General features: G+C 46.2%; 1 protein-coding gene and 1 non-coding gene across 3 annotated transcripts in view; one reads left to right on the top strand and one right to left on the bottom strand.

Annotated features, from left to right (window-relative positions):
* Window positions 1–8,963: 8,963 nt before the first annotated feature.
* PAFAH2 (platelet activating factor acetylhydrolase 2) overlaps window positions 8,964–16,480 on the bottom strand; it is a 42,845-nt gene continuing 35,328 nt past the window's right edge. For both annotated transcript variants that reach the window (XM_033227709.1, XM_033227708.1), the window contains one exon: window positions 8,964–10,212. In XM_033227709.1, coding sequence (XP_033083600.1) covers window positions 10,118–10,212 — 95 coding nt within the window. In that variant the 3' untranslated portion in view covers window positions 8,964–10,117. The remainder of the gene's footprint in view (window positions 10,213–16,480) is intronic.
* On the top strand, window positions 12,640–12,743 carry LOC117093991. The gene has a single exon (XR_004441333.1). It is a non-coding gene; the product is annotated as a U6 spliceosomal RNA (small nuclear RNA).

Raw genomic sequence — 16,480 nt, 5'->3', positions numbered from 1 at the left:
GCCAACATGGTGAAACCCCATCTCTACTAAAAATACAAAAATGAGCTTGGCATGGTGGAGTGCACCTGTAGTCCCAGCTACTTGGGAGGCTGAAGCATGAGAATTGCTTGAACCTGGGAGGTGGAGTTTGCAATGAGCAGAGATCACGCCACTGCAATCCAGCCTGGGCGACAGAGTGAGACTCTGTCTCAAAAAAAAAACAAACAAACCCCAAAATCCCCACTGACTTTGGAGCCAAACCACTTAGGTTTAAATACTGGTTCTAGCACTTGCATGCTGGGTGACTTGGCTAGGCTAGAAATCTTTCTGAACTTCACCTTCACGATCTACAAAACGAGGCTAACATGCACTATCTTACTGGAACGTTGTTAGGATTAAATGATACAATGCAGGGTATCTGGCTAGAATAAGTGCTCGTTAAGAAGTAGCACATTAGGACAAAACAAAAATACGGCACTTTTTATACTTAACAGCAACGTATACATGTCTAGTGCTTTGACATCTTACATTAAGCCCATCCCTAATCCCACCCAAAAAATTCTGAGGTGGGCAAGGTAGACGCCAGTGACCCCATTTTGCAGAAAAAGAAACAAAGGCTCAGAAAGATTCACTGGCTCCAGATCAAACGACAAAAGAAAAATGTCAGAGTCTGGATTCCAACCTGGGTGTGATTCCATGAAGATGAATAATTATATATACACACTTGGCAGGCTGAGCAACTCGGGGCCATCTGGCTTAACAGGCTGAAGAGGACTGTATTTCTGATCAGCTTCTTTTTTTAGATGAAAGCAAGATGGGAAAAATAAGCTGGCAAACTGCGTTCCCTCATTTTCAACACTGGTGTGATTTGTGCTCAGTTCTGCACTCCTTCTAACTCCCAAATGCTACTTGTCCGTGCAACTTAGAAGTTCGCTCCAGCTGCCTTGGCTGTGCTGCTGCTGGCTCTGTCCTGGCCCCACAGCTGGGACCTGGGAAAACCAAAAGAAAAGGAAGCAGAGGCAGCTGGAGATGTCAGAGGGCCAGGGGAGCTCCAGCTGTTCCCAAGTCTGTCTGGGGAACGAGAGCTGATGGGGAGCCGGGGCCAGGGATCTCTGTCCCCCATGTCAGTCAACAGGAGGATGCTCTTTCCTGTCCAACAGATGGATGGGCCCTGCTCCTGGAATAATGTGATAAAGGGCAATACTAAATCTGGCACAGACTGAATTTCTCTTGGGGAACAGGAGGCCAAGAGATCAAATGTTAGTCGAATTTAATCAAGAAGGCTTTCATGGAAGACGGGGGATTAGAACTGAGCCTAAAGCATTAGCAAGATTTGGATGTGCAGAAAGGAGGTGGGGAAGCTCCGCAGGCAAGAAAAACCTCAGGAGAGCTGGGCGTGGTGGCTCATGCCTATAATCCCAGCACTTTGGGAAGCCGAGGTAGGCGGATCACTTGACGTCAGGCGTTTGAGACCAGCCTGGCCAACATGGTGAAACCCCATCTCTACTAAAATACAAAAATTAGCAGGGCATGTTGGTGAGCTCCTGTAATTCCAGCTACTCGGGAGGCTGAGGCAGCAGAATCACTTGAACCTGAGAGGTAGAGGTTGCAGTGAGCTGAGATCGTACCACTGCACTTCAGCCTGCATGACATTTTGTTTGGGGAATGGATGGGTAAATGAAGGGCACTGTGGGAAGAGTGCACATTAAGAAGTAGAAGACAGGCCGGGTGCAGTGGCTCACACCTGTAATTCCAGCACTCTGGGAGGCTGAGGAGGGCGGATCACGAGGTCAGGAGATCGAGACCATCCGGGCAAATACGGTGAAACCCTATCTCTACTAAAAATACAAAAAAAATTAGCTAGACACGGTGGCGGGCGCCTGTAGTCCCAGCTACTCGGGAGGCTGAGGCAGGAGAATGGCGTGAACCCGGAAGGTGGAGCTTGCAGTGAGCCGAGATCATGCCACTGCACTCCAGCCTGGGCGACAGAGCGAGACTCTGTCTCAAAAAAAAAAAAAATAGTAGAAGACAGGAGAGGAGAGGCAAGGTCAGAAAGAACGAAGAAGTGCAGTGCGATTCTACAGGAAAGGGGAAGCTGGGCGCAGTGGCTCATGCCTGTAATCTCAGCACTTTGGGAGGCCAAGATGGGGGATCAAATGAGGTCAGATGCTTGAGACCATTCTGGCCAACATGGTGAAACTCCATGTCCACTACTAAAAATACAAAAATTAGCTGGGTGTGGTGGTGCATGCCCATAATCCCAGCTACTCAGGAGGCTGAGGCAGAAGCACTGCTTGAACACGGAAGGCGGAGGTTTCAGTGAGCTGAGATCGCACTGTTGCACTCCAGCCTATGCGACAGCAGAAAACTCCTCAAAAAAAAAAAAAAAGGAAAGGGGAGTCCTGGAAATCTGTGACAACTCAATGACAGAGATGCTGAATGCCAGAACTGAAGGGGCCTTAGAAATCGGCCAATTCAACAACCACCAACCCATGTCTCAATTTATAGCTAAGGAAACTAAAGTCGAAAGGAAAGCGACACACACTCACACGCACATGCACACGCACACGCACACTCACACGCACACGCACACTCACACGCACATGCACACGCACATGCACACGCACACGTCACAGAGCAAGCAGGTGACAGAGGCAAGAACCCAGGGCTCCAGATAACCGGTCTGGTCCTCTGACCATTAGACCATCTTGCCAGGCTGGTATTTTCATGCAAAGGCGGCATTTCAGGCAGATCTGGCAGCAGAATGCGGTGGGGAGAGATTACAGTCCAGAATACTGTGAAACGAGCCCAGGGGTGAGCTGGCAGGACAGCAGGCTCAAACAAGATGGAAAGGATGGGCTGAGTGGGAGAACCACCAAGAGTGAAGAAACAGGAGGACTTGCCAGGAAACTATGAGGAAGGGAGTTGTGCGAAGCCAATTCACCGGCCATCTGCAGGCCTGGGGGTTTCCCCTGAGGAGGTCACCAGGCAGTCTGACCTCAGCTGGTGTCAAAGGCAGCAGACAAAAATTAACACAACTAGCCTCTGCTACAAAGCCCCTGTCCCCAGCTCCTCCCTTTGGCCAACCTCTCCATAGATCCGTTTCTTCCTTTTGACATTTTAGGATCTTCAGTTTGCAGCTGATGCATAGATGTATGTGTTTGGATGATCTGATGTGAAATTAAAACCCAAACCAGAACCTAAGAGTGTGGACTCTTCCAGGTGGAAAAGCAAGCAAAGCTAGAACTAAGGTGGGGATTTTGATTTTTCACGTGAGGAGCAGGGATAGAAGAGCAAAAAGAATGGGAAACTATCTCTCCACCCAGCTCCACCCTAACATGAGGACACAATAGTAGCAGGTGGCTGGCAGTTAGGAGGGTCCACTCAAGGAAGGTAACCGTGAGACTGTAGAAGCTGGAATAAAAATTTAGACCAATGATCAGGCATGGTGACTCACGCCTATAATCCTAGCACTTTGGGAGGCTGCGGTGGGAGGATCACTTATCCCAAGGGTTTGAGACCAGCTTGGGCAACATAGGGAGACCCTATTTTTACAAAAAAAATTTTTTGAAATTAGCCAAGCATGGTGGCGCATGCCTGTAATCCCAGTTACTCGGGAGACTGAGGCAGGAGGATAGCTTGAGACTGGCAAGGAGGATAGCTTGAGACTGGAAATTCAAGGCTTCAGTGAGCTATGAACCCACTACTGCACTCCTGCCTGAGTAACAGAGCAAGACTCAGACAAGAAGGAAAGGAAGGGGAGGGGAGGGGAGGGGAAGGAGAAAGAGAAAGGAGAGAAAGAAAGAGAGAGAAAGGAAGGAGGAAAGGAAGGAGGAAAGAAGGAAGGAAGGAAGGAAGGAAGGAAGGGAGGGAGGGAGGGAGGAAAAGAGTGAAAAGAAGGAAGGAAGGAAAGAAAGAAAGAGAGAGAAATAAAGGAAGGAAGGAAGAAAAAGAGAAAAAGAGAAAAAGAACTTAGACCAAGACCACTGGGCCATTGAGTGCAAGGGCCCATTGAACCTAACCTTACAGCTATGTAAGGCTAGGTTCAAATGAAACAAGACTGATAATAGCTAATGTTTATTAAGTCCTTAATCTAGCCACCATGCTAAGTGCTTTACCTGCATTATTTCATTTAATTATCACAACCACCTTGTGAGTTAAATACTATTAGAATCCCCATTTTACAAATAAGAACATTAAAGGCCATAGAAGCGAATGGGTTAGCATAAAGCCACAGGGCCAATAGTGTTGGAGCTGTCTGATTTCAAAGACTGTGTTCTTAGTCCCTGAACTGCTCATACCTGTAACCCCAGTCTTTTGGGAGGCTGAGGCAGGAGGATCACTGGAGCCCAGGAGTTTGAGACCAGCCCTGGCAACACAGACAGACCACTGTCTTTACAAAAAATAAACAAAACATTAGCCGGGTGTGGTGGTATGCACCTGTAGTCCCAGCTACTTGGAAGGCCGAGGTGGGAGGATTGCTTAAGGCTGGGAGGTTGAGGGTACAGTGAGCAGTGATCATGCCACTGCACTCCAGCCTGGGCAACAGAGTGAGACTGTCTCAAAAACAAAGAACAAACAACCTCCTCCACGCCATCAACCAAGTACCTGACCCACAGTTTCTGGTGGAGCCATTTTTCTCCCCCAACCCATTTCTCAATATCGCTGAGGATGTCACTGAAACTCAACACAGGTCATGTAGAAGTTGCTGAAGATCTTGATATTTTTTAGTTAATTGATCATGAGATTAATACATTCCCTATATCCTGAGAGTTTGAAGAAATGGGAGAAACTGCAAAGCCAAGTATGTGTATTAGGGTTGACAGTACAGTAATTAAGAGCTCAGATTTTATTAGTCAGGCACGGTGGTGTGCGACTGTGGTCCCAGCTACTCAGGAGGCTGAGGAAGGCAGATGGATTGAGGCTGGGAGGTCGAGGCTGCAGTGAGCTGTGATCACGCCACTGCACTCCAGCCTGGGTGACAAGAGACCATCTCAAGAAAACAAAACAAAACAAAAACCTTGGCTGGGCGCAGTGGCTTGTGCCTGTAATCCCAGCATTTTGGGAGGCTGAGGTGGGTGGATCCCCTGCGGTCAGGAGTTCGAGACCAGCCTGACCAACATGGTGAAACCCCATCTCTACTAAAAATACAAAAATTAGCTGGGCGTGGTGGTGCATGCCTATAATCCCAGCAACTCTGGAGGCTGAGGCAGGAGAATCGCTTGAACCTGGAAGATGGAGATTGCAGTGAGCTGAGATCATGCTATTGCACTCCAGCCTGGGCAACAAGAGCAAAACTCCGTCTCAAAAAAAACCCTCAAACTTTGATGCCTACGTCCCAGCTTTGCCAAATTCTTGCTGAGAACCTGATGAAATCATTTCTTGAAGCCTCTGTTTCCTCTACATAAAATGAGGCCAATGTCACCTGAGCTAGTGGGGTTACCGTGAGAAGTGAAATGATGCATGTCAGCCCAGAGCACAGTCCTGACACACAGCTACAATTATCATCCTTAGCACCCTCATTGTCACTGTGCCCTGCAGCTATCGCCAAGGACAGCTGCCCTCTGCACCTGGTTATGATGGGATAGAAAGTGAGCTTCCTAATGAGGATGAGTCCCAAACATACAATATGGCCTCTCCTGTCCCTCTGTCACTTTGTGGGTCTAGGGATAAGTGGTGCTCCAGAAAAAAGGAGGGTAGATGAAGGTCCCCACAAGCTCAAGACAGGGAGTTGGAATCCATCATTTGACATTTAAAGAGCCCAATAGAATTTTTGAGGAAGGACAAGAGGGTGACCTGTGTCAGAATGCATAGTGGAAAGGGGCTTGGGGATTGTGTTAGGGACACAGCAAGAATCCAACCAGCCTTAGTCTGAGAAGTCCAGAAGTGGAAGGGCTACTTACTTATCTTCCTTCCTAACTGGCTTACTATCCCATGCACAGAAACTTCACATTATACCACTAGGAGGCCTCCATAGGCACAGAGTCCTGCAGTAGGATGGGGAATGAGAAGATGCCAAAGAAACCCAAGACATTCTCTTTCTGGAAAAGATTCACTAGGATGCAATTTATCAGCACATGTCAGTTACCACCAGGATTTCCCTGCTTATCTAAAGGCCATATATCAGGTGTCCTTCAGTCCCCTGGAAGCTAACCAAAAACCAGAACGAGGGACCAAAGGCCTTGTGATACCCCTTCTGGAGCAGTCAGAGGACTATGAAGCCCATGCACTAAAGGTGACATACCTTAGCTGCAAGAGAGTCCCTAAAACCCTCGCTCACTGACTGCCTTGTTTCCCCTTAGACATAGTTTTAAATAATGTGGCTGATGTATCAGTCCCTTGCTCATCGAGAGTCATAAACTTGAAGTGGCCAGGGAGGGCTGCTAGGGGCTGGTGCACTGAAGAGCGACAGTTGCAGCCTGACCACAAGTGAGGCAAGACCAACTCTGAACAGCAATGCAGCACAGGGGGTAACCCCATGCAAGTCTGGTCACAAATATTCTGGCTCTCTTGGGATGGCATGGGATGTTAGCTCTACTAACATAATGGCAGCTCTACTAGCCTGGATCCTAGAGTGAGGATAAAAACGATGCAGACCGGAGCCTGCAGCCAATCAAAGAGCACAAGTGGCAATGGGCAAGAAATAAACTTTCGTTGTTTTTAGTGTTGCCTATTACCACCATACAACCTAGTCTATCCTGATTGGAACATCCTAAAAGGTTGAATGAGGTCAGCTCACTTTGATTAAAAAGTGTGTGTGTTATCTTTTTGGTAGAATTACCATTCAAAATAATCAATATTATATTTTGCTGCCTCTAGGATAATTTTCAATTATATGGAAAATTCACATACTCCAGTGTTTGCTGGATAAATGAGTGACTACCAGAACATGAAGTGAATGAAAGAAAGGGATCTAGTTTCTGAAACACTCCCTTCACTAGGGAGGCTCCAGGTCTCTTGTTCACAGTTTCGTAAAAGTTACCTGCGTTATTTATGGAGCTAAGGTAGAAGCTGGATCTCATGTGCTACTGCCAGAACCGGCCTCTCAGCATTTGTGGAACCAGCACAAGGGTGGCGTATGCTCAGGATTGGCCTCCAGTTGGTTCTGCAAGTGCTGAGGGGCTCTGGTGCCCAAGTGGTAGTTGAAAGGCCCCATTATATATGTGTCTATGCTCTTAGAGAAGGAAATCTATGGGCTGGGCATGGTGGCTCATGCCTGTAACCCCAGCACTTTGGGAGGCCAAGGCAGGTGGATCATCTGAGGTCAGGAGTTTGTGACCAGCCTGACCAATATGATGAAACCCCATCTCTACTAAAAAAATTCAAAAATTAGCTGGGTGTGGTGGCATGCACTTATAGTCCCAGCCAATCAGAAGGCTGAGACAGGAGAATTGCTTGAACCTGGGAGGCGAAGGTTGCAGTAAGCTGAGATCACGCCACTGCACTCCAGCCCGAGTGACAAAGTGAGACTGCATCTCAAAAAAAAAAAAAAAAAAAAAGACAGAAATCTATGATGTGTTCTTGAGTAAAAGAGCAAGCCAACAACTTCTTCAGAATATATGGTCTTTTTAAGCATACATGGCACATTTACAACACTGATCTCACACTAGGCCAACTACCAAGTTTCAACAAATTTTGAAGGATGGAAACCATATGGGTCATTTTCTCTGACCACAAAGCAATCAAGCTAGAAAAGAAAAATTATAACTAGAAAAAATCTCATGTTTGGAAGGTAGGAAATATACTTTCCAGGAACCCATGGGTTATACATCCTCTCACTTAATCCCCCTAACTATTCATAATGCAGACCCTCATTTTAGAAACACAGGAGCTGAGATAAGAAAGAGAATACCATTTGCTCAAATTTACCCAGTTGGCAGTGGTGGAGCCAGGACTCAAAACCAGGCTCTGTAACTCTAGAGCCCAGGGCTTTAATGACACCCTGCTTACGCTATGTCTCATGGGAATTCACAGATTGTCCCCCACAGCCTCAACGATCGCTGTTTCACCTCTTAAAATGGCCAGCCATTGACAGGTGGAGACCTAGGCCCAGTCTGCTCTGGTGGCCCTGACCATGGGCCATTGTGTAGAGATGCATTTCACTTTTGGTCTTGCCTACTTGGACTGAGGCACGAAGTCTTGAGTAGTGTAGAGGGGAGTTTCAGTTTGATGCCCTCAAATAGCTTTGAACTGGATCCCTAAGAAGACTTCCTTCCTTTTAAAGTTTGTTTCCCACATGGGTCCAAGTAGTAAGCGAACACAGAAGAAAGACAGAAGGAAGTCAATTCCAGATGGCTCTCCATCTTGCTCTCCTGCACATTAAACAGAAAATTCCAACATAACATTAAGCAAACAAGAGTATTAATATCATTCACATTATAAATGGAACAGAATGGAAATTCAGTCTGTATCTGACTTAAATTTGGGGCGAGGTCCTCAGCGCCAGAAAACAGACAATAAAAGCACCCTGATTCTGAGCAAGTTGGAGGTTTATATTTGAGGCAAGAAAAATGACCAAGGTACTCCTAGGCCTCTCTGGGAGGTTCCTTCTGGGTTTTAAAATTTTATTTATTTAAAATGTTTCTTTCTTTCTTTCCTTCTCTTTCTTTTTTTTCTTTCTTTTTCTCTTTCTCTCTCTTTCCCTCCCTTCCTCCCTCCCTCTCTCTCTCTTTCTTTCATTCTTTCTTTTTTAAGAAGAGTCTTGGCCAGGCGCGCTGGCTCAAGCTTTGGGAGGCCGAGACGGGCGGATCACGAGGTCAGCAGATCGAGACCATCCTGGCTAACACGGTGATACCCCGTCTCTACTAAAAAATACAAAAAACTAGCTGGGCGAGGTGGCGGGCGCCTGTAGTCCCAGCCACTCCTGAGGCAGGAGAATGGCGTGAACCCAGGAGGCGGAGCTTGCAGTGAGCCGAGATCCGGCCACTGCACTCCAGCCTGGGCGACAGAGTGAGACTCCATCTCAAAAAAAAAAAAAAAAAAAAAAGACAGAGTCTTGTTCTGTAGCCCAGGCTGGAGTGCAGTGGCATGATCTTGACTCACTGCAACCTCCGCCTCCTGGGTTCAAGTGATTCTCCTGCCTCAGCCTCCAGAGTAGCTGGGATTACAGGCGCCTGCCACCACACCAGGCTAATTTTTCTTATTTTTAATAGAGATAGGGTTTCGCCATGCTGGCCAGGTGGTCTCGAACTCCTGGCCTTAAGTGATCTGCCCACCTTGGCCTCCCAAAGCGCTGGGATTATAGGTATGAGCGACCGCGCCCAGCCTTCTTTATTTTTAAGATGGGGTCTGGCTGTACTGTTCAGGCTGCAGCTAACTTTTAACTGACCAAACTGCTTCTCTGTTGTGGCAAAGGCCTGTGCAAATGGCCATTTAACACTGTTATTGAGTCATCTTCACCATCTCAACCTGCTTGTGTTGTTTCCTATCAAGATACGCTTTTAGCAAAACCCCCAAAGAATCCAGAGCTTCTGAGGTACCTCTTTGTACCTCAGTTTTTCTCCCTGTGTTGTGAGAGCCATGCTGTCTGCCTCTCTGTGGGCTCACAAGTATAACTTACTACTGTAAGTATAAGTAGTACTATGTTCCATACAATGAGAAGACTTGGAAATAAACAGAAAATGTGATCACGGCTCATACCCTAGAAATTTACATAAAGTGCTCAGACTTCAACAAGTGGCCCTGGGGAGGGAGAGAACTACGAGGTAGGAAGAGATGGTGTTGGGCTGGGCTAGAGTCTCTGAAGGTAGGGATTTTCACTCTATCCTTTGGCTTCATCTCTTCCACTGAAGCAGCAGCACTGACCAGAGGTGAGGGAATGAGCTCGCTGGGCTGAGTCTTCTCATCCAGGCCTCACAGTGCTCAGCCCGGGGCCTGGGTCTCCTCCAGTCCCACTCTGCCGCTTGTTCCCCACTCCATCAAGGTCCCAGAAAGTCCGTTTGTCAATCAGCAAGTGATCCCAGTCCCAAAGTGATTTTAAGATCAAACTACCCAGTTATCCAAGCAGCAGTGTGATTACACCTTTCAATCTGAGAAAAGGGGTCATGTTGATCACTTTCTGATAGGAGCTCATGGGTGCCCTTGGGTAGCTCCCAAATGAAAACTTGGCTGAAGTGACTTTACAAACGGCCAGTTGTGCCTACAAGCTGGACAGATGGTGGGGGGCCCCTGGGGTGAGCGACGGTCCAATGCCTTCAATAAGGTTGTTCCATTGATCATAGTCTTCTTTCAGGTCTGAATAGGAAAAAAACAGGAACGTTAGACAAATCATTGTGAGGTTTGGTCAAAGAGTAGCTGACATGCATTGAGGGGTCATCCTAGAGAGAAGTGCCTGGGATACCAAAAGGACTGATTTTGGTGGGGTTGTGTGGTGGCGGCGGTAAGGATAACTATGATTTATTCAGTGCCTTTATAAATCACTTACATAATCCATGACAATTCAATAACAATAACAGAGGGTAACATTTATTGATGGAGAATTCATTCTAGGGATTGTACTAAATGCTTTACATTCATGGTTTCATTTAATTTTCACCATATCCCTATGAACTAATGATTACTACTAGTCTTATCATATAATTCAGGAAACTGAGGTTCAGGGAAGCTACCTGAGTTGCCCAAGGTCATTACAGCTGTTAAGTGGTAGAGACAGAATTCAAACCCAGGTCAGAGATGGCTGGGCATGGTGGCTCACGCCTGTAACCCTAGTGCTTTGGGAGGCTGAGGCAGGAGGATCACTTGAGGCTAGGAACTCCTAGACCAGCCTGGACAACATAGCAAGACCTCAAATCTACAAAAAAATAAAGAAATTAGCTAGGTATGGTGGTGTGTGCTTGAAGTCCTACCTACTCAGGAGGCCAAGATGGGAGGATTCCTAGAGGCAAGGAGTTGGAGGCAGCAGTGAGCTGTGATAATGCCACTGCACTCCAACCTGGGCAACAGCAAGACCACGTCTCGAAAAAAAAAAAAGGCAGAGAAAATGAAAAGTCTAGTTCCAGGCTCAAGGAAGTTACTACGCAAAAAGCAATGTCTAAAAAAAAAAAAAAAAAAGGCCGGGCACAGTGGCTCAAGCCTGTAATCCCAGCACTTTGGGAGGCCGAGGTGGGTGGATCACGAGGTCAGGAGATCGAGACCATCCTGGTTAACAAGGTGAAACCCCGTCTCCACTAAAAATACAAAAAACTAGCCGGGCGAGGTGGCAGGCGCCTGTAGTCCCAGCTACTCGGAGGCTGAGGGGGGAGAATGGCGTGAACCCGGGAGGCGGAGCTTGCAGTGAGCCGAGATCACGCCACTGCACTCCAGCCTGGGCGACACAGCGAGACTCCGTCTCAAAAAAAAAAAAAAAAGCAAAAAGCAGTGTCTGACAGCTCAGCCTGTGGGTGCAAATCCAGGACCACTTCAGTGAAGGGCAGGAGCAAGAGGACAGCAACATTATGGAGCAGCGTAACCCCAGGAATGACTCAAGAGGGGGCCCCGAGCTCACAGCCGATAGGGGTAACTACACAGCAAGAACAGGCACAAAGGGTCCAAGCCCTCAGGCTGAGGGAGCAGGGCAAGCTGAGCAGGTGAATGGTGGCCTTCCTCAAAACAAACAGACTCTGGGACAGAAGGCAGGGACCACTCTCATGCATTTTTGGATTCCCAGCACCCTGCCAGGAACCTGGCATGTAATAGGTCCTAACATATAAACACTACATAGTCATTAATTCAAAAAACAATAAGCACATCCATTATGTGCCACACTCTGTTCTTCGAGCTAAAAATATATCCACAAACAAAACAGATGGAAACTGCTGTCCTCACAGAGCTCATCATCTAGCAGGCAGAGACAAACAACAAACATAGTAAATTACATAGGATGTGAAAAGGGGAGGGGTGCCATGGAAAAAAAATAGAGCCCGCTAAGGGAAGCGCTGGTGGTAGCCGGGGGTTGGGGTGAAGGGAGGAAGGAAGGGCCCAATGTTTTTTTTTTTTTCTTTGAGACAGAGTCTTGCTCTGTCACCAGGCTAGAGTGCAGTGGCTCAATCTCGGTTCACCACAACCTCCGCCTCCCAGGTTCAAGTGATTCTCCTGCCTCAGCCTCCCCAGCCCGAGTAGCTGGGACTACAGGCATGTGCCACCATGCCCCGCTAATTTTTGTATTTTTAGTAGAGACAAAGTTTCACCATGTTGGCCAGGATGGTCTCTTTTCTCTTGACCTTGTGATCCTCCTGCCTTGGTCTCCCAAAGTGTCGGGATTACAGGTGTGAGCCACAGTGCCCAGCTGGCCCAATGTTTTAAAAAGGGTGGTCAGGGTGGGCCTCACTGAGAAGGTAAGATTTGAGGCAAGGCTTGAAGGAAGTGGGAGTGTGCCATGAGACTATCTGAGAGGAATGTTCTAGACAAAGGGAGCAACAGTACAAAGGTCCTGAGGCAGCAGCGTGCCTAGCGCATTCCAGGTTCATGTGGTGAGAGTGAAGTGAGCCAAGGGAAGAGCAGCAGGGGAGGAGGCCAGGAGGGACTGGAGGGCCACGTGACATATACCTGGCAGGATAATCGAGTCTGGCTTTGGCTTTTAAGGAGACTGGGAGCCACTGAAGAATTCAAAGCAGAGGAGTGAAAAGATCTCACTAAATTCCTAAAAGGATCACTCTGGCTGCTCTATGAAGAAAAGACTCTTTAGTGCTCGCTCTGGCAGCACATATACTAAAACTGGAACAACACAGAGATGAGCACGGCCCTTGCACAAGGATAACATGCAAATTCGTTAAGCATTCCGTCTTTTTCAAAGAGAAATAAATAAATAATAATACCATGATTGAGGAAGCCAAAATAATAAATAAATAAATAAAATGACTCTTCAGTAAAGTTTCAGGATACCAAGCTGGTGTATAAAAATCAGTGGTGGTGATTTTTCTGGGTGCACTGGCTCATGCCTGTTAACACCAGCACTTTGGGAAGCTGAGGCAGGAGGATTGCCTGAGCCCAGGAGTTTGAGACCAGCCCAGGCAATAAAGTGAGACACTGTCTCTATAAAAAACTAATGAAGAAACAAACAAAAACACCAGTAGCATTTCTATACACCAATAACAATCAAGCTGAGAACCCAATCATGAATTCAATCCCATTTGTAATGGCCACAAAACACACACACACACACACACACACACACACACAACCTAGGAATACCTTTAACCAAGGATGTGAAAGATCTCTACAAAGAGAGCTACAAAATACTGATTAAAGAAATTGTAGATGACACAAACAAATGGAAAAAACATCCTACCCTCATGGAATGGAAGAATCAATGTTGTTAAAAATGACCATAATGCTCAAAGCAATTTACAGATTCAGTGCAATTCCTATTAAACTACCAATGTCATTTTTTACAGAATTAGAAAAAAAGTCCTTAAATTCATATGGAACCAAAAAAGAGCCTGTCAAAGCAATCCTAAGCAAAAAGAACAAAGCTGGAGGCATCACATGACCCAACTTCAAATTATACTACAAGGTTATAGTAACCAAAATAGCATGGTACTTGTATAAACACAGAAAAATAGATAAATGACACAGAATAGAGAACCCAGAAATAAAGCCCTCATACCTACAACCAACTGATCTTTGTCAAAGTCAACAAAAATATATACATGGGGAAAAGATACCCTATTCAACAAACGGTGCTGGAAAAATTGGATAGCCATATGAAGAAGAATGAAACGGGACCCACATCTTTCAGCATATACAAAAATTAACTCAAGATGGATTAAAGACTTAAACATAAGACTTGAAACTACAAAAATCCTAGAAGAAAAATTCTTCTGGACATTGGCTAAGGTAAAGAATTTGTCCTTAAAAGCAAATGCAACAAAACCAAAAACAGACAAATGAGACTTAATTAAACTAAAAAGCTTCTGTACCACAAAAGAAATAATCAACAGAGTAAATAGACAACCTACAGAATGGAAGAAAATATTTCCGAACTATATATATCCAACAAAGGGCTAATATCCAGAATCTATAAGGAAAGGCTGGGTACGGTGGCTCACGCCTATAACCCCAGCACTTTGGGAGGCCAAGGCTGGTGGATCACTTGAGGTCAGGAGTTCGAGACCAGTCTGGCCAACATGGGGAAACTCTGTCTCTATTAAAAATACAAAAAAATTAGCCAGGTATGGTGGTGGGCACCCGTAATCCCAGCTACTCAGCAGGCTGAGGGAGGAGAGTCACTTGAACCTGGGGAGCAGAGGTCACAGTAAGCCGAGATCACACCACTGTACTCCAGCCTGGGTGGCAGAGCAAGACTTTGTCCCCTAAAAAAAGAAAAATCTACAAGGAACTCAAATAACTCAACAAGAAAAAAAAACACATAATCCCATTAAAAAGTAGGCGTTCTGCAGAAACTGGACTCAAAGAAAAAAGTGAACAAAGGACATGAATAGACATTTTTTTCAAAAGAAGACATACAAGTTTCCCACAAACATATAAAAAAAAAGTTCAACATCACTAATCATCAGAGAAATGCAAATTAAAACCACAATGAGATACTACACCAGTCAGAATGGCCATTATTAAAAAGTCCAGAAACAATAAATGTTGGTGAGGATGTGGAGAAAAGGGAACGCTTATGCACTGTTGGTAGGAATGTAAATTAGTACAACTTCCATGGAAAACGGTATGGAGATTCCTCAGAGAACTAAAAATAGAACTACCATTTGATCCAGCAATCCCACTACTGGCTATCTACCCAAAGGGAAAGAAATAATTACACCAAAAAGATACCTGCATGCGTATGTTTATCACAGCACTAGTCACAACAGCAAAGATATGGAATCACCCCAAGTGCCCATCAACAGAAGATCTGATAAATAAAATCTGGTGTACAGATATACCATGGGATACGACTCAGTTATAAAAAAAAGAATGAAATCACGTTTTGCAGAAACGCAGGCCATTATCCCAGGTGAAATAACTCAGAAACAGAAAGTCAAATACCGAATGTTGTCACTTATAAGTGGGAGCCAAACGATGGGTACACACGGACATACAGAGCAGAAAAATAAGACACTGGAGACTCCAAAAAGTGGGTGGGTAGGAGAGGGGCGAGGGCTGAAAAATTACCTACTGGGTACAATGTTCACTATTCGGGTGATGGGTACACTAAAAGCCCAGACTTCACCACGTGCAATATAGCCATGTAAGAAAATTGCACTTGTACCCCCTACATTTATACAAATAAAAGACTGTGAGGGGGAGGGACTGGCAAGGGTGGCAGTGAGGAGACCAGTTAGGAAACCACTGCACTAATTTGGATGAGAGATGATTTGGACAGGATGGTAGCTGTGGGGTGGTGATAAGTGATTTGATTCCATGTGTATTTTGAAGGTAGAGCCAATAGGATTGCTTGAGGGACTGGGTGAGCAGCATGAGAGAAGAGACAAGGATGAAGACTTAGACCTGAGTAGAAGGATGGAGCTACCATTAACGAAGAAGGGAAAGAGTGCAGTTGAAATTGGTTTTTTTTTGGTTACTTCTATTAGATGACTAAGCAGAGATGGGGAGCAGTGGCAGAGGGAGTACCCAGCATGGAGGTGGCATGGAAAGCCATGAGAAGAGGTCCAGGCACTGGGCCCTGCAAGCAGCACAGCTGATGGAAGAGACCCAAACATGGAGATAGGAGAAAGTCCACAGTGTGGATCTCCGAAGTGAAGATGGGGTTTTCCCAGAGGAGGGAGCCATCAACTTCATCAGAAGCTGCAGAGAGTTCCAGAAGATGGGGAATGAGAACTATTGGAGTGGCCGGGCGTGGTGGCTCAAGCCTGTAATCCCAGCACTTTGGGAGGCCGAGACGGGCGGATCACGAGGTCAGGAGATCGAGACCATCCTGGCTAACACGGTGAAACCCCGTCTCTACTAAAAAAATACAAAAAACTAGCCGGGCGAGGTGGCGGGCGCCTGTAGTCCCAGCTACTTGGGAGGCTGAGGCAGGAGAATGGCGTGAACCCGGGAGGCGGAGCTTGCAGTGAGCTGAGATCCGGCCACTGCACTCCAGCCTGGGCGACAGAGCGAAACTCCGTCTCAAAAAAAAAAAAAAAAAAAAAAAAAAAAAAAGAGAACTATTGGAGCTAGCGTTGTGAAGGTCATTGGGGACCCTGACAATAGCGGTTTTGATGGAGCACTGTGATGCAAGCCTGGAGTGGGTTAAGAGGGAATGGGAAGAGTGGAATTAGAAAAAGCAAAGGCAGACATTCTTTTGAGTTTTGCTGTGATGGGGAACAGGGAGATAGGTGGCAACTGCAGGAGATATTGAGGTCAAGAGAAAATTATTTTTTTCTGTGAGAAACTTCAGCATGAAATGAACCAGGAGAGAGGGAAAAATTGATGATCTAAAGTAAAGACGGGCTGGGCATGGTGGCTCACGCTTATAATCCCAGCACTTTGGGTGGCCGAGGTGGGTAGATGACTTGAGGTCAGTAGTTTGAGTCCAGGCTGGCCAACATGGCAAAACTCCATCTCTACTAAAAAT

The sequence above is a fragment of the Trachypithecus francoisi genome, unplaced genomic scaffold (genome assembly GCF_009764315.1).
Source record: "Trachypithecus francoisi isolate TF-2019V2 unplaced genomic scaffold, Tfra_2.0 Lachesis_group12, whole genome shotgun sequence".
In the NCBI taxonomy this organism is placed as follows: domain Eukaryota; kingdom Metazoa; phylum Chordata; class Mammalia; order Primates; family Cercopithecidae; genus Trachypithecus; species Trachypithecus francoisi.
The sequence above is the reverse complement of the archived record's forward strand: the minus strand, read 5'-3'. Positions and strand labels throughout refer to the sequence as shown.